Source organism: Rhineura floridana, chromosome 6, assembly GCF_030035675.1.
Source record: "Rhineura floridana isolate rRhiFlo1 chromosome 6, rRhiFlo1.hap2, whole genome shotgun sequence".
Lineage (NCBI taxonomy): Eukaryota > Metazoa > Chordata > Lepidosauria > Squamata > Rhineuridae > Rhineura > Rhineura floridana.
In genome coordinates, this window is record NC_084485.1 from 105,658,294 (window position 1) to 105,682,886 (window position 24,593).

General features: G+C 40.7%; 1 protein-coding gene across 2 annotated transcripts in view; it reads right to left on the minus strand.

Moving 5' to 3' along the window:
- Positions 1 to 2,108: 2,108 nt before the first annotated feature.
- Positions 2,109 to 24,593, minus strand: part of NEGR1 (neuronal growth regulator 1) — an 856,142-nt gene continuing 833,657 nt past the window's right edge. For both annotated transcript variants that reach the window (XM_061630506.1, XM_061630507.1), the window contains one exon: positions 2,109 to 2,314. In XM_061630506.1, the coding sequence (XP_061486490.1) occupies positions 2,190 to 2,314 (125 nt within the window). In that variant the 3' untranslated portion in view covers positions 2,109 to 2,189. The remainder of the gene's footprint in view (positions 2,315 to 24,593) is intronic.

The window sequence follows — 24,593 nt, forward strand, 5'->3', positions numbered from 1 at the left end:
AAGTAGTTATTTAGTATTCCACATTTCTCTATTTTAAAGTCAGTTTACTTGAATCAAACCACTATAGCCTCTTCTATGGTGAGCCGAGTCATTACTAAATTTGTTTTTCGAGACTTTTATGCCTACATAAACTTATTCTGAGATACAACAGCTTACCTAACATAATCGGTTAGTTTATCACACTTTGTAGTGCAGATCTTAACAACTTCAATTAAAGAGACAAACTGTTAACTCTCAACCTGAACCATTGAAAGCACATGCACCTTCAATCAAGCAGCAAAGAACAATTTCCCACTATTTGGTCTTATGAGTAAATTCAAATGAAAGTCTTTGCACTTACTTTGGTTTTCACTTATTTCACACTAGAGTAACACTTGTACAGATTTTTCCCATTTTTCAGGTGTCATCTTTTTTTCTGCTTGTTAATTGGAACTGCAGTAAATGGCAGATATATGCCAGTATGAATCTGCAACTTTGCTAACTTTTCTTCTGTTTCCAAATGTGGTCCTTTTACAACCATATAAATACATATTGTTCTCACCATGTTGCTTATACTAAAGTATTACTTTGGGTTATTTTCAGTGTCAACTTTCATAGAAACAGGACTTGTAGGAAACTGAGCATTAGAAGTCCTTTTTAAGGAGAAAATGCAATGGTTATACTAACAAAGGAATATGTTAATGATATTTTGGCAAACAGATATATAGTATGCAACATTTGAAAATAATATTCTGGTTTCTCATGTTGCATGTAAGATAAACTATGAAGGAGGAGAAAACAGGACATTTTAAATATATCTACATATGTTCCTCGGTTGTGGGGTATTAATGATGTTTAACATAACATTTACAAAATGTGGAGAGGTGGCTGACATGTGGGACAGAGCCACTACAGGCATTTGAGGAAATTATTCAGCCAATGTAGGAGAGGAAACAGTGGTTTATTGTTTTTGGAAATTGGCATGGGGATTTTTTTTAAGGGCAGAGATATGTTAGCATGTAGCAATATACAGTTATTTAAATGATTGTTATTATTTTTATATGTGTTTTAGAAACTTGTGTATTATGATGAAAATTCCAATCCTTCTAAAGATTTTCCATTCCAAAGCACTATGCTCTATAAGTGAACCAACGTGAAGAACAGGAAGAATAATTCTGACGTAGAATTTATCACTAATTATATATATAAAAATACAATATAATAGAGGGATGGTCACTTTCTCTGCAGCCTTTTAGAAATTCTATCTTGGAATGAACAAAGGAAATGTGTTACATTCACAAAGTAGTTTCCAAGAGATAATCTGCTGCTTTGTACAGGTTTGGAATATGTTTTGAACTTGACAGACCTAAAAATGTACCAGATATTTACTCTTTCTGCTGTGCTCAATGTTTGGAGTAGTTCCTTTACCCATTGGTGGTGTTCATTATAAAGCCAATAGCACCTTTTGTCCTTAAGAAGAGATTCGGTACCCTTGAGCTTAGCATCTACAAAAAATACAATTAAAAAAACCATCTCCCATTTGTTGGAGAGGAAGAGAAAAGCAGTATCTTATGAAGGCACACCCATGCTGAACTGACAAGAAAATTAAAATCAAAGCATAACTGCACAGTGCAGTCATATTACAAGGCTCATTCTTGAAATCTGAGTATCATGCTAGAAGAAAATCTAGATATGTGTTCTAATTTTGAATAAATGAATCAAAGGCAATATTATTTAGCTTTTTTGAGAAAAAAAGATTCTGTGTAAATGCAGATAGAATCTTATTTAAAGAGGGAAATGAATGCTTGTATTGCAGCCTTAAAGATCACATTTTAACTGCAATATTTGGGTTCTTTTTATGTAAACTACAGTCTGCAAATCAGCAGACCATGACTGAATGCTTTTGAAAAGTTATAGATTACAAACATGAACTCACAATTAATATCCTCTAAAAGTAATTTCAGAGCTTTCACGTCTTTTTTTTAAAAAAAGAAAACTGACAATGTGTACTTCTTCACAAGGTAATGCAGCTAATAAAAAAGAGAGTAGAATTAAAGTATTTACATAATGAGCAATTCTACAGAAGGCGATCATCCCCACATAAGCACTGCTGATTATATCCCACGCCGCTTTTTAACAACTCTACCAGATTGGATCCAGTCATCAGCACTTTCAAAGAATCCTTAAAAGCCATTCATGGTTCTTTACATTTATTGTAGAACGGTGTTCTTCAGGTACATTATGCTGGTGTAAGAGGACAGTGTCAACACAAGGTACCAGCAGGATAATAGAACTTCAGCGTCCCCAGTGATCCCAAGCTGGGTTGTACTTGGAGCTGGAAAAAGAAGAATATAGATCAGTTAAAATATCTGCTGCTCTTACCTCACTTTTTTCTTTTATAACATTTCTTTTTGCAACTATGTACAATAAACATACATTATTTTATCATTAGATTTCACAATAGCAACCTACAGCAAAGCATAGCTGGAAAAATGCATCAGAGAAAGTATGCTTTTATACAGCTAAAATTGCTCTACAGTGAGCTGTTCTATGAAACATTTTATAATATTGATATTTGCTGAGGGCTGGTTCATACATTACATTTCGAAAGGGGCAACAGATGTACTTTATTCCCCTCCATCTGTTTTGGAGGCCTGGAAAAGGAAACAGATTCCTTTCTATTAATAGGCACAATAGGCAGATAGGGCTGTTTCATCTGGTATAGATGGCACACATTCAAAAATGGCTCTTAGACAGAGAATTTTAGATCATTATTTATTAGGGCAAAAATGGTTCCTGCTACAAGTTTCCTTCTCTCTGCCACTTTCCCCTAAGCCTCAGCTAGTACTTTCATTCCTTGACTTACTGGTCTTAAAGCCACGGTACCCATTCTCACCCATTCAGGACTTTGATTATCTATCTATCTGTCTATCTATCTATCTGTCTGTCTGTCTGTCTGTCTGCATACATTTACAAACAAAACCACAGTGAAAAATGAACTATGATGATTATTGCAGAAGAGTGTTCAGTCATGGACTTAACCTAATAGAGAGCAATCTTCACCACTGGATCAGTCTCTTATCCCATGTAGCTTCTGTCCAAAGTTTTCTTTGTACAAGTCTCTATAATGTTGAGGTATGCATACCAGCTTTCTGCTTCTTGTGCAGGGCTGGCTCTACCATTAGGCAGATTGAGGCAGCCACCTCAGGAGCAGGGAGTAGCAATGAGGTACTGAGGAACAGAGTTGAGTATGTCATACAGCTCATCCTGTGCCCTCTGAGTTAGCCTGCTGTCCTCAGTTGAAGTGTAATCCCGTTGCCAGTGTTGTTAGTTCAGTTGGCTTCTGTATGTGGAATGGAGGGAGGGTGGTGCCATTTTGTTCTTTGCCTCAGGCAGAATATTGTAAGCTGGTCCTGTTCTTGTGTTTTTAGTTTCAGATGCATTAATAAGCTATGGTGGCTGCTTCTCAGTGGTTGGTGGCAGCTCTGTCCCTTTTTCTGCTCATTGTTGGCGAGTTCAAGTTGGTGCAAGATGTGAATGCATGTCTGTGTGCTGAACATACGTCCTGGATTGTGCATGATCAGACTTTAGTTCACATCTGCTGCATCTTGCCTTTGTAAGTGCCTCCATCTGGTATAAACATGGTTCCAGACCTGTGGCTAGTTACCATGGCTGGCAGCTAACCATGATTCATTTCCATGCAAATAGCACTTCCACAATAAAACAGTGGCTTAGATGTGCAATCACAGTAATGTGTTTTTTTGTTTCTGCAATTGCTTTAGGGTGCCATGTCCTCACTGTGATATAGTACACTATGTGAGGAAGGAAAAGTGGTTCTTAGCATTCTACTCATTAGCAACTGTCAGAATACATTCCATATCTCTCAGGAGCTTGTTCTAGGATCCTTGCCTGATGCAGTTGTTTTGTGGAATATTGACTTTATTGACTGAATGGTGATCATAGTCAGTCTGCTGAAATGTAGGAACTCAGACTACAGCATATTTTAATCCCCAACGTAATGCAAAATTATCAATTTGCTTGCTTGTATAGGAGACTTGGTCCCTGCCAATTCTTTGAGGAGCAATAAGTTGTGCAAATGCTACTTTTTAATTCAGCAGCATCAGAATGTGCTGACTTGTGTGGGAGGTGCCATACTTCAGGGTATTTGTAGAAATAATCTATCGGGTGTAGGCATGAATACCAGCCAAATTAAAAAAAAAAAGAAATATCTGCAGCTCCTTTGTCTCATGATAGATTCATAATGTTATGGGCCAAATTAGTTTTTGGCCTACATACCTGCATTATCTACAGTAGTGGTATTCAAACTTAAAAATTATCAGGGGTCTACATAATAAACTTGGATCACTTAATAAACTTCTTTTCTTCAGCACACTAGCATCATTTCAACCCTCCCCCCGACATTATGAGAATCATAATGGCTCCTTTAATTGGTAAATTTCTAGGAAAAATTAGCTGGTGGCATCAGGGCCATATTATGAAAATCATAGACCATAACCCAGGGCCTTGTTATTTGGTTTAATAAGTCTGGCCTTGGTCAAATGTCCTCAATCTCCATTGTCAGACAAAATACAAGTACAGCGCCAAGAACAGATATTCTTGACAGTTCTGCAAACTTTCTGCAGGCCATATGAATAGAACTTGATGACTATGAGCAGTTTGCAGACCACTATTTGAGGACCTCTAATCTATAACATTCTATGAATTGTTACATATGGTGGGGCATTCCTGACTAGTACATTATCTACCTGGCAGGTGCTATTATTTTCTCAGTACCTTGATGGAAATTTGTACAAAGGGCTGAGCATTTTACATCTTGCCTTGTCTGGAATGACTATCATCACTACTGTGTGGTGAGATCTCTTGTATCCCAGAATGGCTGCACTCTGGGATTCATTTGTTTTCTTTTGCTTGGCCAGCTTTCCTTAGCCTTCTTACTCAGCGCTTGCATTTCATGTTTTTTCAAGGTCTTATCTTTCAGTCTCTGTCCTGAACTCTGTATCAGAACTCTGTATCCAGCGCTGATGTGGTTTCACTTGCATAAACATTTTTTTCTTCACATACATAATTCTGTGACATCCCAAGGATTTCCAGTGGTGCTCTTGATAACAAACAACTCTTTGCAAGGGATTTCAGTAGCTGTACAGTTATATTTCTACAGCTGCAGTAGCATCTCACAGGTGTTTGCCAGGAACTTTGAAAATATTGATTCCAATTTGAAACATCTTTTGGCTGATACCAACAAGTTGACTACAGGGCTAGTAGCCAAGTTCCTTTTTTCAGTTCAGAGAATATGCAAGATGGTCCTCTCTTTCAAACTGTAATGTTCCATTTTAAAGTCATATTTATATTTTATTGTGTATTTTAAATGTTTTATAGACTGTTTTCTTTTATCTGATGATTTGTTTTATTGGGTCTGTGACCGTACAATAAATTGATTGATTCCAATGGTTTATCACTTCACTTCAAATATATATAGATGAAGCTTCTTTGTGGAGAACTCACTGGGTAGTAACTCTTTCTCATTTAGGCATAATTCTGTTCTGTGAACAGTCATGGTGCATAAGCTACGAATTCGTGGTTTTGGATTAAATGATCTTCTAGTCATATTCAAAGACATAGGCTTGTATTAGAGCTGAGCCAAATGTGTTCCAGGGAACATTTTTGTGTGAAAAAGTAGTCCACCAGGAGAGCTGAAAAGTTTTCTGAGAGTTTGCACTAGCACCACCAAAAAAGAGCTTAGCTTTCTCATATCATCTCACTGCTGTTCACAGTCCTGATCAGATGCAGATTAGCTGCCATTTTTGGTTGAAAATTATTGATTTTTAATCATACTAATCTTCTTAATTCTGACTATTATTAGTATGCTGCCAAAGCTTCCTGTGGCTGTATGGGGGTGTTGTTGTTGTTTTACTGTTCTTTTTTATAGTAAGTAATACTTATAGTAGTATGTTTTTTTAAAACAATGTTGTAAGTTGCTTGGAGACTTTTGGGTAACAAGTGACTAATAAATCTAATAAACAATAGTAATATGAACCTGCTCTTTCAGAGGGAGTATGACCCCATCCAAAGCAGGCAACTGACCAATTATCCAAACTCGGGAACCACCAACACACACCATCTCTGTCTTGCTAGAATTCACTCAGTTTATTGGCCCTCATCCAGCCCACCACCAAGTCCAGGCAGCGGTCCAGGGCTTGCATGGCCTCTCCTGATACAGATGTTACAGAGAAATAGAGGTGGGTATCATCAACATACTGCTGACACCTCACCCCAAATCTCCTGATGATTGCTCCCAGGTCTTCATATGTTAAACAGCACTGGGGATGATGGTACCCTGTGGCAGCACAACTGCCAGGGGGCTGAAAGATAATCACACAAATGCTATTCTCTGAAAATGACCCTGGAGGTAGGCTCAGAACCACTGTAAAACAGTGGCTCCGATACACATCTCTCATTTTCCATGATCTGAATATGTTTCTCATGTGTAGGTGCTTGTATAATAGTCATCTCTCCCCATATGCACCCCTATAATTTCTCCAAATGTGTCATAATTACTTTGTTGAAGTACTTTAATATTTGACTTAATTCCCTAAGAATTTGTAACTGCCCCAAGGTGTGTTGATAACACATAGGTCAGCAGGCTTCCCTATCTAAGTCCATTTTACCAAATCTATCTTTTGCATCCAGCATAATAAAGATGCTTTTACCAGCCAACTGATGCTGAACATCTGCTGCCCCTGGAAAGAAAGAGTGTTGCCCTCCATTCTGGGATCCAAACAAATCTGCATCTTGCCATTTTTCTCTGTCAGTGGTGCCCAAGTTGTTAACCCATGGGGTAGACAGAATCATCCTAGATATTATCCCTTCTTTCTCTACAAGCTTCAGTGATTTTTAGGGCTGTTAAAATTCTATGTATCTGCATCCCCCATAGGAGGTATGACTGTGCTGGGTCTGTAGATATGTGATTTATCCCATGAAACTCTCCAGGTTTCCAAAAATTTCCAGGATATTGTGCAATCCATTCTTCTTTAGTTTGGGGTAGTTTGTGCCAATTCTTTGTATCAGCCTGAGATGTGGTCAGGCATCCTGGCCTAACAATAGGGTGGCAGATGATGTGGTTATGATGCATCTGCCTGTAGCCACAGTGGCTTCTCACAGGATGAACAGAGGCTCTTTGTGGGAACAGCCTGTGTGGTAATATTCTTCTTGCCTACTGTGACCTGGCTTTGATCCTGGTGACTTAAGCATTGTGTTGTTTTAAGACTTGCAGAAATCTGTCACTTTGTGACCCAGCCATGAACTCAATGTGTATTTGTGCAACATCCAAGACTCTATAGCTGTCTTATTGCCTTTTGTACACCCAGATTCCCTTAGTAATTGCTCCTTTAATTTGTAATTCAATCATTCTGAACACAGCATGTGGCCCCAAACTCACATTTTGTTTCTTCCCTTAAGTTGTGAAAGATATTTGTCAATCTGAGTTTCTGTTAAATGAGACTGAGACGAGAACTGGTAATCCTTAAAGACAATGTTTTTTAGGATTACTATAATTGTTTAATCATCATCCATTGTAGACCCCTCTGTATCTGACTGCTGATAGGGTAGTCTTGTCCAACTTGGTGTCCTCCATATGTTGTTAGACTCTGACTCCCATTATTCATAGCAAATCTGGCTAAAGGTATGGGAGGATAGTAGTTATTATCTAAAACTACTAAAATCCAAACAGGTTGGGGATGACTAAACTAGGGCAGTACCAGGCCTTCTTGGCCACCTGAGGTTTTCATATGGGATGGTTAACCTGTGGCTCTCCAATGTTGTTGGACTATATCTTCCATTATCTCTACTATGCTAACTGAAGTTGATGTGAATTGGAGTCCAAAAACATATGGTGGGGCATAGGCTCACCATCCCTCATACAGACTGCTCCCATCTGTGAAGAAATGTATTTAATCCCACAGTTGAATGCAGCTGTGGTGCATGAGGTGGGGCGCTGCCACTGCACTGCCCTTCCCACTGAAGTGGTGCTGATGCTTGCTGGGACCAGTTAGGGTGGAGTGGCACAGCAGTAAGGGTAGGGGAGCAAAGAGTTGGTGGTGTCAACAGATACAGATGCACCTGTCAATATCACCACCATCCTGGTGCTCCCCCTGTCCTCACTACCCTGCTACCCTGTCCCATCCTGGTCCCAGTGAGCAGCAGCACTGTCACAGCTGGAAGGATGGTGCAATGGTGGTGCTCCACATCACATGTCACAACTGGTTGTTTTGTGTAAATTTGTATAGATATTAGCAGAGATTGTCAACGGTTTGAGATGTGTGTGTGCCAGTGTGTGCATTTACCTGAGTAGCAGGCTTTTACCCTGCATTGAGATCACTGAAACTTAAGACTTAGTAAAATAAGAAAAGCTACATTATTTATAGAAATACATAGTTAGTTACAACTAGGTATGCCTTTCTATCTACCAACCAAGTTGTAGGCACAACACTCAGGTTTGGGAGTTGCTCTCATGGCTCAGGAGACAGAGAGCAGAGACAAAGGTGTCTCCTCTCTCTCAGACAGTCGAAGAGGAGAAGAGGGGAAAGGGCAGAAGGAGGAGGGGCAGATAAGCTTCCCTAAGCATATCAGTCTAACGACGGAAGGAAGTCAGTCAGAGCATCACAGGTAAAGGTAGTCAAGCCTAGCTATCTGGAGGACCCTAACTCTCTCTTCCTTCTGGAACATAAACAAACGAACAAAACAGGAGTTGCTCTTGCCCCACTTCCAACAATTTGGGGAGGGATTCTAATTGTTATCTGTATCTTGGTTTTCACTCTGTGCTCTGGAGGTAGTTTACACAACCCTACTCTTCAAGTTAAAACCAGGTAATTTAGAGTCAGGTGACTTTATCTCAGCCAGCAGCATAGACAGGAAGCTTCTTAATATATAAATTGTCTAGGCCAAGGGAGGAGAAGCTGTGATGTCTCTGATGTTGCTGGACTACCACTCCCATCATCCCTGCCCACTGGTCATGGTGGCTATGGCTGATAGACCTGAAGCTCAACAACATCTGGAGGACCACAGTTTCCACACCCTTGGTCTAGGTTATGGTCTTTTCCAAGTGCATTCTAACAGACATATCCTCCTTGGCAGACTCACTCGGGAATCTTCCACAGAGGGATCTCGGTTTTCTGCTATCTGAACGCATCTATATATCATACAATTGAAAAGAAGTTGAAGGGGAAGGGGGGGGACCTTCACAATAACTTTTGAAAGGTGCTCCTGGGAAGAAACATAGAGCAAGAGAGACTTCACATTCTCATATGAGGAGGTTAATGTACAAAACTATTTAACTGACAGTTTAAATGCAGTGAGATCATCAGACTTTTAGATCGTTATCAAAAAGATTATTTAACTCTTTGGAGAACAGATGCCAGAAGGGTCTTACTAGTCTCAGCTGAGGCCTTGCAAACCAATGATGTCATTGACCAACATTGGAACATCAGCCCTGGGCCTATTAAGGTCCAGTGCATTACTGTACCCACAGAAAGAATAAACCTCTCTCCTGTTTAGATGTGAAATCTTCTGAAAATTTCAGTGGTGAGCTTATCAACAAGGATTTTGTTTAATTCCTGATTCCTTGCTTCGAACTCTTGAAGAAGAGCAAATGTATCCTCCCCATTATGCTATAATATGAACAATTATATATTATATGCATTATTATATGAATTATATTATATGCATATTGTACACATGTACACTCCAATTTCCATAAATTATCCAGCACATAAACAGATACATACAACAATGCACATCACTGTATAGAAATACTTTTGCATTATTAATAAAATTATGCTGCAGAAATGTAGTACTTTACTCTTTGTTTGACTTTTTAACAAATATTATACATATAATATACTTTTGGGGGTATCATTTTACATATAATTAATTGGATTTTTAAAAAATGCACCTAAAATGCATGGGTGGTTTGGACATAAGCAGGTGCTTAATATAAGAAGTGGGCTGATGCAAGCAAAGCTCAGTCATGTTGGAATTGCCAAATTCCGCAAATACATGTTTAAAACTGATACCTCTTCCATTGCTTATCCTTTTCTATGGGATCTGTAGTGGGGCAATGAGTGGGCCCCTGTGAGTATAGGCTGCAGGGATGTCTATGTGTGCAGCTTGGTTCACAGAAGCATGTATAAACTTGTCTCCATGTGCCTCAGCTTTTGGTGTATTGTTTTATAAGGCACAATAATTTTAACTGAATTATTTTAACTTTAAAAGCAAAACTGTAACTTTAAAAACAAAACTGCACCTTTAAAAGCAAAAACCATTTCTACGTCCTCTTATTCATATGTTCAGAGAACTGGACGTCAGCCTTTGCTGTTGTTACTGATTAAGGCAAAGTTAAGCAATTGAGCTATGTGATTCCATAAGCTTTCAGTAAAGTTCCCTGGAATCTGTAAAGCAAGTTGTTTTGGGAATCAGCTTTCAAAATAAACAACAATGCATTTAATTCAAGGTAGCCACAGTTCATGTGAAGGGTAAAGTTAAGAGAAGTAGAGATGCAAATGAAGGTCTGACCTCAATTTTGCATGAAGCTTTGGATACACAACACAGGGAAAGCAGGTGAATTAAATGGGGTTGAAGTTGATGAAGCAAATTAAATGAAGTCAAAGTTGTCAAAATGAATTAAACAGTGTTGGAGTTGCTGAAGCAAATTATTCAAAGTCAAAGTTTTCAAATGGTCCATATCAGTTTCATGTGTTCAGCTAATGAAATGAACCTTTAGATTTCATTTGTCAATTTGAAAAAGCTCTCTTTGTCCCAGCTATAATCAGTCATGGGTCTTGTGGCAAAGAACTTAATCTGCGCTTCATTCCCAAGCCAGATGTGATGATGACAGGACTGTGTCTTTAAATGCGTATTTTTTTACCTAAAAGCCCCCAACTGCTTTTTAGCTTCTACATATGTGCTAGCCTCCATGACTACCTCAGAACCTGAGGTTAGTCTCCATCTGTTCGAAATGGGCCGGCAGAGCAGAGAGAAATTCAGTTATGTTAGGCGGATGTCTGGCTCCTGGCACTACACCTTAAACAAAGATTCCACACTGTTTGGGAGACATAGTCAATGGCACTTGGTGCATTCAACTATAGACCTGATCATCTGTGCTGGCAAACATCATCTAAAGGTGCTCATAATGTTTTAAGTTTTCCTACCCATTCTCATCCCCCCACCATCTCCTTGGTCACCATCCTATCCCTGTCTTTGGAACAAGAAGGTGAACGAAACAATTTCTGCCACTGCTATTAACTCAGCCAGGCTCCAAACAGATCATCAGTTTGTTCATGCACTGTGCTAGTACCTTTTGTAAAGCACTAATTATGTTTTGGGCCTCGAATGAATGAATAGCCTTTCCATCTACCCAAGCAAGGCCCGCTTTTGATGTGTGCCTGGCCTCTCCAGGCTGGGAAAGCTGTTGCCATGTTGCCCATCAGGCTGGCAGCACTGCCATACTCTATTTTTTCATAGATGTTACAACAACATATGTTGGAAAAACAAACACCTGTCTTCTTCTAACAATGTTGACTATTATGGTAGCAGATTATAGGAGCAGGGCAGTGTATGAATTCTGGACTATTTCCAAGGCAGCTTCTCTCTCCATCCCTGCTTTCCACACACCAAAGAGGAACACAAGCAAGTAACTTGAAATGACAACTGCCATGGATGCACATTTTGAGTAGAAAACAGTAATTGAATTTCTCACAGTTGAGAAGATCTTGCCAACTGAGATTCACCACTGCATGATGAATGTATACAGATCTCTACATGTTGTGAATGCTGGATACACTCTTTGAAAATCGAGCTTAAAGCTAGACCTTACGGCCACCAGCAGGAATAACTATTAACGAAGAGAATGCACAGATAGCAATTGAACCAGCTGGCAAAGACTGACACATCACATGGCATGTATTGAAGGAAAATCTCTGCATCATTTAGTGTGCTACACTAGTCGCTAAGGCCATTTTCACAGAATGCTATGGGCCTAAACAAAATAGCATCACTCTGTCTCAAATCACAATGGGTTTTAGAGCATAGCTCTAGAAAGCACCTGTTCATGATGAGGGACCTTAAAGAGAAGCAACACATTAAAAAAAAATGCAACAGTCGTCTGTCTGATACCACAGTTGTTCTATTTTGAAACTATCAGGAAATATCTTTGTGAAATTAAAGAGAAAACCATACACACAACCATATATTAAGCACTGAAAATCTGGTCAAACAATAACAACGCGGATGTTCTTCATATGAATTCAAATGACCATAGTTATACAAGGCCTCTCAACCTCTTTTATATAGCACACTGTACATTGGACAATTCACGGTATTCTATAGGTTGTTTGTGTGTTGAAGGCGTGGGTTGATTTATAGTGATTTCTTACCTTATTATTGGCTATTTATCTTGATGGCTTTGTATGACCACCACTGTCTTAGGCAGTATGTATTATATATGTAGGCTATACCAGTAAGATGTAAACAATGATTTAATTCTTAGCTTCTTTTATACAGTTCTCACTTTGGAATTCATCTTGGAACTACACCCTGAAAGCAAAGACCTCAGCCATGCTCAGTTCCAACTTTTCTAAAGAAGACACTTTTACCTTTTGGCCACTATGTGGCAACCACATGAATATATCTTATGCTCCTCACTCTTTAGTTCATACTATCAGCATACAATCTATATTACTAAACACCAGATACATTGGTCTCAACAAAACCTCTTATTGGGCTTGGAAATTTGTTTTGAATGGCATAATTCAACTGTAGGTATTATTCCTGGCTTGTTCACAGCTGTCACTGGATGTTCCATCTCAGCAGGTGTCTCAGCAGGAGGCACCTCTAAAACAGTGCTAGGATCTGATGCAGACATTGTGGGTCTGTCAATCTCTCTGGTTGTATCAAGTGGGCAGTGTAATGGTTCCACATTGATTTGTTCTTCTACTTCAGTCTGTGGACCCTCTGCAGGAAATTCTTTTTCATGGTATACACACTTGATTTTGGTGTCACTGAATGTGCTTTCCATCTGGTAGAATGTGGTGTGACACAATACTGGAAAAGGAATCTGGCTAACTTAATCTCTAAGCTGCAACATGTTTTTTTTAGTTCATCTTTCAAAGTCTCTACAGTTCTTTCTACTAGGCCATTGGAAAATGGGTGATGTGGAGCAATTCTTACATGCTTGATGTAGTTTTTCTCCAAAAACTCTTGGAAAGCTGCACCTGTAAATTGAGGCCCATTATCACTTACCACTACGTCCAGAAATCCAAAAGCAGAAAAAGACAGTTGCTTCAGCAGTAGTAGATGATGTTATGTAAACTTCAAACTATTTGGAATGTACATCTGTTTAATGATTAAGAACATTTTCCCCATAAATGGACCAGCATAATTGATGTGAAGCCTTGCCCAGGGTAGAAGCTAAGAAATAAAGCCAGTTATTGTTTTCATCTAACTGGTGGAGTCTACATATGCTATACTGGCGACAAAGGTAAATTGGATACATCAGTCTCCTAGGGTTTCTTCACACATTGTGAGCAGGAGTTTGACAGGAAAATGGCTGTTTATGGATTTATGAAGGAGTTTGATGCTTATCAGGAGGACGGGGTACAGTAGTAGTAGTAGTATCTTTATTGTGACTTTTAGCCATAGGCCTTACGCACATATTAAATAGTATAAAAGAAACAACAATTAGCTATATGAATACAGATATTCATAACATAATAAGAAACATCAATTAGCTATATCGAACAGGGATTCTTTGGCAAAAGCCGCTCTCAATTTTTGGGCGGCAAGCGTGAAATTAGCGACTGCAAGAGTCATTAGATTAAAATTGTCAGAAAGGAGCAAGTTAATCATCTCACAATCAGTACAAGGCACTAAAAAATCTAAAAATTTTTTAAAAAAACTTTCATCTAGGATCTTCGTAAAGTGGGCAGTGAAGTAGATAATGAGCTAGCTCCTCTACTGCATTACATCCATAAATACATTGGCGTTGGACCAATGGAGTGCCGTTGTATCGTCCCTCTAAGTAGGCAGTAGGCATAGCTTGAAAACGGAGAGCTGTGAATGCTTTCCTGATTGTGGCTCTATCGAGCAAGACAAGATAGCTGGATATGAAATGGTTACGTTTAAAAAGAGGGTACCAAGGTGAAAAAGGGGCTGTTACTATGGACATCCTGTCTTGGCTGGCATCACTATCAAAAATCCAGTTACGGAGGGTGGCTCTGCTAAGTCCCTTAAGTGTGGCTTGGGGGAGATCATATTTGGAAAGTATTACCTGGCACTCTGTTGCCCAACCAGCCGCCTGTAATTGTTCAAGCCAGCATTGCTTGATCAAGGCTGAATCCTCCATATTAGAGATTTTAAGCCAATAGCGTATATAGGCTAAATCGATACGTGCTGCTAATGAGGATAAGCCTAACTCCGCCCTGAGGTGGGCAGAAGGAGTCCCCTTGGGGAGCCCTAACACTTGTCTCATGAATATATTTTGTGTTGGCTCCAGTTTGGTTCTAGCAGTTGTTCCCCACAGTTCTACTCCATATAAAATTTTTGGGAGTATTTTGGTTTTTAATATTTTAATCATGGGGAGGATGAGTTGTCCTCCTTGAGTGAAAAAAAACCTTTTGGCAAGGCCTAAAGCTTGGGAACCGGCTAGAATCGCTACCTTTAGCTGTGAAGCCCAAGAGAGCCTGTTGGATAAATGAATTCGAAGGTATTTAAAGGTGGAAACTTGCTCTATAGGGGCCCCATTTAGTGACCAGTAGTTCTTAGTTTTCATGAATTTGCCACAAACCATAATTTTAGACTTGGAATGGTTAATCTTTAAGTTCTGGGAGTGGCAATATTCCTCTAATTTTAGGATCATTCTTTTAAGGCCAATTTTTGTTAGAGAGCATAAGGCCGCATCATCGGCATATAGTAAGATGGAAATCTTTTTATTGCCTACCGAGGGGGGGGGGGAAGTAGGTAATGATAGAGCCATTACCATATCGTTGATGAAAAAGTTGAATAAAAAGGGAGCCAGAAGGCAGCCTTGTTTCACCCCTTTGTGGACTGGGACTTTGGATGATAAGGTGCCGTTGTTATCTAAGTGCACCTGAATCGAGTTAGATTGGTGGAGGGCTCTAATTAGCCATAGCAACCTCTGGTCAATATTTGTTTGAGCCAATTTCTGCCATAGTAGTTCTCTGTCGACAGTATCAAAAGCCGCGGAGAAGTCCACAAAGGCAATGTATAGAGATGGCCATACTTTGGATTTTGTTTTAGTAATTAAGTGGTGGAGTATAAATACCTGATCAATAGTACTTCTATTGGGTCTGAAGCCTGCCTGTGCTTCATTAATTATTAGGTTAGCTTGTTCCCATTCATTTAGTTTATTTAATAGCAGCCGACCATAAAGTTTCGAAGATACGTCTAGCAGGCTGATGGGACAGTAGTTGGCTGGTTTCATAGGATCTCCTTTTTTGAAGATAGGGACTATGATACTATTTAGCCAGCCCTTTGGAATATTGCCCGTATTGTTGATGTAAGTAAAAAGAGCTGCCAACAGGGGTGCCCACCATGTTAGATCTTGGAGGAAGAAGTCCAGAAGTACAGTATAGAGAGAGACTCTCCCAGTACTTCATTGCTAATGATATAGATAATGATAGCAAGAAGCGTGCTATTTTGCTGAGTCTTTGTGGAACAAAGACATATTTATTTAAAATATTTCTATCCCTCCCTTCTACTCTGTAATAGGGCACTCAGGGTGGCTTACAAAAATAAAATCAAACATGTACATAATAAAATTGTAAACAATAAAATCACAAAACATTAAAATACATAACATTAACATACATAAAATACAATTAAAATACATAAAATACTATACATATGCACACACATATACATATATATATAGGGAATGGTATATATATGGACTGATCAGAAGTTTGGTAGCTCCTGAAAAGCCCAGTGCCAAATACTTTGAGGACTTGATTGAGATTATTTCAAATCACCACCACAACCCCAACCCATCTGAAATTGTGCAGCGATTTATGTTTAACAGTTTTTCACGCTCTCTTGGGATGTCTGTGGCAGTTTATGTAGTAGAACTATGTTGCCTGTCAGAGCACTGTGGATGTGGAGGCACCTTGAATGCCATGCTGAGGGACTGGCTGGTCTGTGGCATCAATGATGAGAGGATTCAGAATGTGCTTATTGGCAGAATCCAGTTTAGACTTTTAAAAAATCCTGGAAATAGCACAAAGTATGGAGGTTGCAGCTCAGCACACTTTAGACTTACAGGGGGTCTCTCAACACCCAAGCAATGCTCAGGCACTTGCAGCCGCCATGCATAATTTGGTCCAGTATCACATTGGCTAAAAAGAAATCTCCAAGTGAAGAGAGAAGCCACTTATTTATTTATTTATTTATTCAATTTCTATACCGCCCCATAGCCGAAGGTCTCTGGGCGGTTCACAACAAGCAAGACAGCAAAAATACAATTAAAACCATATATAGAACAATTTAAACATACTAAAATACTAGCATACTAAGATGCTAAAAATAAGTTGAGATGTTAAAATGTTAAAATTAAAATTATTAAATTATTAAATTTATTAAAATGCCTGGGAGAAAAGGAATGTTTTAACCTGGCGTCGAAAAGATAATAATGTTGGCGCCAGGCGTACCTCCACAGGGAGATCGTTCCATAATTCGGGGGCCACCACTGAGAAAGCACTTCTTCTGGTTACCATCCTCCGGGCTTCCCTCTGAGTAGGCACCCGGAGGAGGGCCTTCGATGCTGAATGAAGTGTATGGGTAGGTTCGTATCGGGAGAGACGTTCCATCAGGTATTGTGGTCCCAGACCGTGTAAGGCTTTATAGGTTAAAACCAGCACCTTGAATCGGGCCCAGAAACATATAGGCAGCCAGTGCAAGCGGGCTAGAATTGGTGTTATATGTTCGGACCGTCTGGCCCCTGTTAACAATCTGGCCGCTGCATTTTGCACGAGCTGCAGTTCCTGAACCGTCTTCAAAGGCAGCCCCACGTAGAGCGCATTACAGTAATCTAAGTTAGAGGTTACCAGAGCATGAACAACTGAAGCGAGATTGTCTCTATCCAGATAGGGACGTAGCTGGGCCACCAACCGAAGTTGGTAGAAAGCGTTCCGTGCCACCGAGGCTACCTGAGCCTCAAGTGACAAGGATGGTTCTAAAAGAACGCCCAAACTACAAACCTGCTCCTTCAGGGGGAGTGCAACCCCATCCAGGACAGGATGAACATCCACCATCTGGTCAGAAGAACTACCCACTAACAGCATTTCAGTCTTGTCTGGATTAAGCCTCAGTTTGTTAGCTCTCATCCAGTCTGTAACATAGTGTTACTCCCTGTTTTTGTTGCGGAGGGAAACATGATGGCCACCCATGCCCCCACAGGAGTAGCGAGTGCTGGTTTTGCTTGAAATAAGGCCATCTAGCCAAAATGTGCCATAGAAAAAGGGCACAGACAAAAGGGAAGGAAGGTAGCAAGAAACAGATACATCAGATGGCAATACGGTTGCCAAGTCAGAAGCATCCCAAACCCTGAGATTTTAGAGGTGGATCTTAGTGATGTCATAGGGACGTGCCCTGGGGATGTCATGTGGGTGTGTCCTAGTGATGTCATAGGGGCAGGCCCTAGTGATGTCATTAAACATGATACATTAAGCATCAACCACACTTGCTTGGAGCATACCACTCAAACAGAAAAAATTCTCTGATTGGAAATTAAGAAAGAAATTTTAGTTAAATGAAGGTGTTTCCAGGTCCAGCTGAAGTGATGGGATCATTCCTTCTTACCTGCTTAGACATCCTGGGTAAGGAACATTTAATCTAGCATACTTGCTTCTGACAAGAAGGGTTGAAGTGCCCTCAGGCCAGGCCAAGTACAAGAAGGGCAGTGTAGGAAGAAAGCCTAGTGTTGTGGAGATGTTTGAAAGGAGCACTCAGGAGTACAGATGGATGCCCCTGAAGGCTGCAATTCTAAACACATTTACTAAGGGACTCCTATAGAACTCAACAGGACTACCTTCCATGTAGATATTGTTAGAATTGTGCTGTTGGTAAGGCTTGACTAGGAATCCTCTGCAATGATATCCATATCAAAGCAGGGTTGGCAACCCCGTGCCTGGAATGCCCTGCCTGACTTTTAACGTGGCTGCTCCAAACTGTTTTTACAGACATTGACCCTTTACTGCAGAGAGAGGTTTGAGAAATGAGTAAGGGTTAAAAAGATTCTCTATTCTTTCCTGCCTGTCCTGTGGGCTGCTATAAATTCACTTTGACAGCCAACCCAATTCCAGTGAGTAATAATTGACAGAGAGAAAACACACATGGTTAGGTCTAACTTCACAGGTAGTAGATTGGGAACAACAGCAATTGAAGCCACACTTCCCAGTATGTGAATTCTCTTTTATCATTATTGGGCTAGAAACAAACCATCATGCGAATAACAAGGTGCATCATCAGTGGGTTTAAGGGGGTTGAGCTGAACACATAGAACCACTGTTGTTGTTTCTGTGGATGCAAGGGAGTAACGTCAGAGGTAAATGAAATGCAAATAGAAAAAGAAAAGACAATGATGATTTCCTAAATGCAGTACCATACCAACCACAACAAGATTCCTATGAGTAAGGCAGAAAGTATCCAACAACCAGTCAGGGTTCCTAACCAAAACTAAAAAACCCTGTCAGCCTGTCAGCCAAGGTCACAGAAATTCCCATGCAGCACAACTTGACTGCAAGGCTGCAGTTAGTGCAGAATGCTGTGGCATGACTGCTGACATGAATGAGACCCTAGGAGCACATAATATCTCTGCTCTGAAATCTGCACTGGTTGCTCATTTCCAGGCCAAGTTCAAGGCGTGCTTTCCATGTTATGCGTTCCACATAATACTTGTTCTGCTCTTGTAAAAAATCAATCCTTCAGTGTAGTAGTACCTACGCTTTGGAACTCCCTGACTTTTGACATTAGGCAAGCACCTTCATTGTACTCTTTTTGGTATCTGCTAAAAACATTTTTGTGAGGCAAGCCTACCCAGACATGTAGAGGCTATTATGATTTTTTCTGTTTTTAACTCATTGTTGGTTTTATTATTTTGAATGTTTTAATGCATGTTTACTCAGAAGCAAGTCCCAATTCTGTACAGAGAAAGTACTCTGTATGCTGCTTAAAGCTATATATTTACTGAATTCCTGATGTGAGACAAACAGGAAAAGCAAACTGTGAGTTTAGCTGTTGCCTGGGGTCAACAAATCTTATCAATTACAACCCTGACTTCACTTATTGGCTAAAAACCTGAAAGGGCAGGGATTAGAGCAGCCGGTACTAACAGAAGTTGAGTTTTTTTGACAATTTGGTTTATATCTTTTGTACCAGACCACCTAGAAACTTATTTTTTTAAAAAAATGAAAGCTAAGAGTCCAGAGAGTAAGGTGAGTCACCCAGATACCCGGAGAGGACCCCCCAAAACCAGAGTCTCCAAGCAACAAGAACCTGACAGCTCTAGACAATAAGTAAAGGGGAGCATGATGAGAGCACAGATGAAGTGTACATTATGCATAACATTGTTAGAAAAAACTATAAAGAAAAACCACTGCAAGAGGATATTACAGTTAATGGGAAAAGCATAACCATGGAAGTGGATACAGGGGCTTCTGTGTCCATAAGTAGTGAAATCATGGATAACTGTTTGTGGCCAAAGAATAAGGGATAGGGTTGCCAGGTTCAGGGCCTGAGACTGATCCTGTATCTTTAGGAGAAGAGAAAGTCAGGCAAGTGCAGGTGTTCTCTGAGATGCCACTGCGTCCCACCTGGCCCAGAGCTTCTGCTGGGCGCAGGGGAAGGATGAGGGCATCTATGCAGACAGAAAGGGTAGAGAATCTTCTTACTCTTACTCATTTCTCAGACCTCTTTCTGAAGTGAAGGGTCAAATCTGTAAAGAAGTTTGGAGTAGCCACATTAAAAGATAAGGGCAGGGCATTCCAGGCAGGGGGTTGCCAACCCTGCTTGGATATGGATGTCTTTGCAGAAGATCCCTAGTCAAGCTTTACCAACAGCACAGTAAGTGTGTTTAGAATTGGAGCCTTCAGGGGCATCCATCTTTACTCCCGAATGCTCCCATCTAACATCTCCACAACACTAGGCTCCTTTCTTCCTACAGTGGCCTCCTGGTGACTGGTCTGGCCTGAAGGCACTTAAACCCTTCTTGCTGAAAGCTAGTAGGCTAGATTAAATGTTCCCTACCCAGGCTTCATCTTTTAGCTAAGATGTCTAGCTTAATTTCCAGTCAGATTTTTTTTTTAATTGTACACTCCAAAAAACTGTGATTGATGCTTAATGTATCATGCTGAATGACATCACTCAGGCCCGCCCCATGACATCACTCAGGCCCACCCCATGACATCACTTGGGCCCACCCCCATGACATCACTTGGGCCCGCCCCTAAAATCTCAGGTTTTGGGATGTTTCTGACCTGGCAACCCTACTGGACACATACCCAATTCCTAGAATTTACGATCTACATGCCACCCTGGCTGGAAGAATTTTTTTCACAAAAATCGCCTGAAGTGATGCATACATTCAGATTCCTCTTGAGGAAAGTTCAAAACAATAAATGCAACAATAAATACTCAGTCGTTTCTCTACTTTTCTCTCTTATAGCTCAATGTTTTCCTATATATCTGTGTTTCTTTAGGTCCATGGGCTCTCCAAGAAGTGAGGCTGTCCAAAATGTTGTCTGCAAAGCAGTGAAGATCTGTGGATTTTTGTTGTTGTTAAAGCACAACACTGGAGGATTCCTTTAAAAGTTAAAAGCTTCATTTAAGCATTTTAAAAATCCTACATTGCTCTGCTTTAACAAACAACAGCAACAACCTCTTCCTCTTCAGAGTTCTTCAGAACTCTGCAGGCATATAGCAGTTTCACATTGTCAGGCCTATCAGAGACCTGTAAGGCCTATAGGAAGACACAAACAAGCACCGAAGGCTGGTTTGCAGCTGCAAAGTTTTAAAAAATGTACAAGCATGCAATCAGACAATGATTATAATCCAAAAATTTTCAATAAAACCTTGCTGAAATTACTGATGGATTGGATTCTTGGTTTATTACTTTCATATAAGTCCCATATCTTGTAGCTCCTTCATGGTGTTTGGTGTCCAACTAGGGTTGCCAGGTTCCTGGCCTGATCCTGATCCTGTATCTTTAGGAGAAGAGAAAGTCAGCCAAGTGCAGGTGTTCTTGCAACACTATAATGAGAAAAACCACAAGGTGGAATTCTCCCTTCCCCCTGCACAACTTTTAAAGATACAGAAGACCTCCTGGTTGCCAGCCCCGGCTTCCAAGAGGTCTTCTGTATCTTTAAAAGTTGTGCAGGGGGAAGGGAGAATTCCACCTTGTGGTTTAACTCATTACAGTGTTGCAAGAACACCTGCACTTGGCTGACTTTCTCTTCTCCTAAAGATACAGGATCAGGATCAGGCCAGGAACCTGGCAACCCTATATCCAACCTATACAAGAACCTATTATGGAAGCAATCCAGACTAGTATGGGCACAAAAGTAGGTCAAGCATGGGGAACCATTTTCAGCCTGAGGGGCGTATTTATAGATGAATACATGCAAAAGTGAAATGGACCAGAAATAGACTGATTAACCCATTCCTAGGAAGAACGTGTGGATTAACACAGGAAGCTTCCCTTCTCATGTTTCTCTTAAAGGTATGGGATCAGAAAAATACATTTAGATTAATTTTGATTAATCTCTCCATGTGTGAGCAGCATGTGGGTCTCAGTGGTGGCACACTCCCTGATTGGTGGGCACTGATGGAATTCTGGGGATTCTGTGGGTGATATTTCCCTGTCTTTTTTGTATTTTCCTGTCATTTTTGTATTTTCTTGTTGTTTGTTTCCCACCTTCCCTTTTAGACTGAGCACACACTGGATACAGAAGCCATTCTGCTGGTGGAGTAATGACTTATCTTTAATCCCAGAGCAAAGTGAGTACAGGATTGCTCTGCCCTAGCAAGAGACATACTGGTTAATTTTTAAAGCATCTGTATTAAGGAACAATGGGGGGAAATTAATAGTAGGTAGGACAGAGACAGAAATATGTATACATTTACATCTAGATATAGTTCATAGAAGAATAGAAGGCATTCCACAGGCAAGTGGTTGGCTATTGTGAGAACAGGATGCTGGACTAGATGAGCCATTGGCCTGATCCATCAGGTTCTTGTTATGTTCTTAATAGAGTTTGTTCTTAACTGTTAATTGAAAGGAAAATAATATATATTCCAGTTGCTGAGTCCTCTTTAGATTTAATTTACTCTTTGATTCAAAGTAGGTTGAGTTAGGACATAGGTGGGTAATCTATAGCCCACATGCAACCTTCCACCTTCTTTGATGTCACTCTTCAAGCTGAGAGAGAGAGAGAGAGAGAGAGAGAGAGAGAGAGAGAGAGAGAGAGAGAGAGAGAGAGAGAGAATGGAAGATGGATGAATGAACAGAAGAGAGAGTTAGAGGAAGGAGAGGGGGAGAGAGAGAAAGGATGTCCCACCCACTTTTTGCTTTGACCTTCACCTCTGATACGTGCTACCTCATCACTTTCCCCAAAGGGAATGTGGCCCTCAATCCTTAAAAGGCCATCCGCCTCTGTGAAAAGTTAAGCAGTTACTTAAACTTCCAGGAAAAAGGTTATAAAGGGTATATTTCTTAGTATAGCCTCTTGCCGGTACACCCTGAAAGAAGACTTGAGGAACAATAATAGTGGATAAAATGTTATATTTATTTACATATAACAAATGCATATGTAAGATCTGTAACTGGAAGATCTGCAACAATAAGCCAATCTATAACTGCAGGCAGGTGAAGTTAAATCAATGCCTTGTGAGGGTAGCATCCCTTCACAGCCCTGGGCATACAAACCACCGTCTTGGTTCCCCATGTGACGCCCTTCCCTGGCTCTCCCTGTCAGGTTCCTACCTGCTCGTGGTTACTGCCTGTCACTAGGCACCACCAGGGACTCCACCAGTCCGGACTGTCCTTTTTTATTGTTTCTCTCCCCGCTCTAGCACAGATCTCAACAGATCCCCCTGCTAGGCAACCACCAGTAACGTCCCAATACTAGTATTCCCAGAGACTCTGAATACTGGTATTGTTATTCTCTTCACCGCTGCCACCATTTGTTACAGTTCCCCTTCAGCCTTGGTCATTACCTTACCCTCCCTTCTGGTCTGTGAAACCCCAGCCAAGGATCAGGCCTTTGGTAAACCAAATTAAGTATTTATTACAGATAACAAAGCTAACAAGATTAACAAGATTTCTTCTTAAGGCACATAAGCATATGGTTTTACTCAATACTAATCTGAACTCCACCTCCCTCCTGGCAAACAACTCTCTAAACCCCACCAAGCAACCCACTCAGTTCTCTTCTCCCCCCCTGATTCCACTCTCACTCTTCCTTTTATACGTTCAGCCATTGTAAACACTCAGCCAATTATCTAGCATTCTACTGCCCATTCACTCCCCCTCCTCTTTCACTACTTACCATATATCTTCTAAACAACCAACACTTACCATATATACATTAATATAGGAACATCACATTCCCCCCCCCCCCTTAAAACAACGGCAGAGTATTATTCCTGTTCCAGGATTTATATGTCACGTTAACAAATAAAAGTCTCTATGGGGAAAATGTCTTTCTTTGTTCCTCCGTCTGGTCACGTCACTGCAGTCCCAGCCATTTGCCTGGAAAGTCCATCAGCCAGTACATTGTCCTTGCCTTTGATGAACTGGAAGTCCACTTGATAGTCCTGTAGGGCCCAAGACCACCTCTGCAACATAGTGTTATGGTTTTTCATAGTCTGCAACCATAACAAGGCCCGATGATCCGTAGTCATGGTGAATCTTTGTCCCCACACGTATCGGCGCAACTTGTTCAGTCCCCACACGACCGCTAGGCACTCCTTCTGGACCGACGAATAGTTTTTCTCGCTCGGCGTCAGCTTGCGACTCAGGTACGCCACTGGATGTCTGGTGCCTTCTCTCTCCTGTAGCAAGACGACTCCCAGCGCCAGGTCCGACGCATCTGTAGCCACGATGAATGGTTTCTCATAGTCTGGTGCTATTAATATGGGTCCTTGGCACAAGGCTTGCTTCAGTAGATCAAAAGCCTTCTGACATTCATCCGTCCATACCACACGCTCAGAACACTTCTTCTTTGTTAATTCATGTAAGGGGGTTGCTATTTCCCCAAAATTTCTCACAAACTTCCTATAAAATCCAGCCACACCCAGAAATGCCCTTACTTGTTTTTTGGTTAAGGGGATCGGCCACGCTTGTATTGCCTCCACCTTGCTCCATAAGGGGGTGATTTTCCCACTCCCCACCTTATGTCCTAAATAGATTACTTCCTTTAGTCCAAACTGGCATTTCTTAGCTTTTATTGTGAGGCCTGCTTTTCTTAAGGCCTCCAATACTGTTGTCAGGTGTTGGACATGCTCAGGCACCGACTTGCTAAAAATGGCCACGT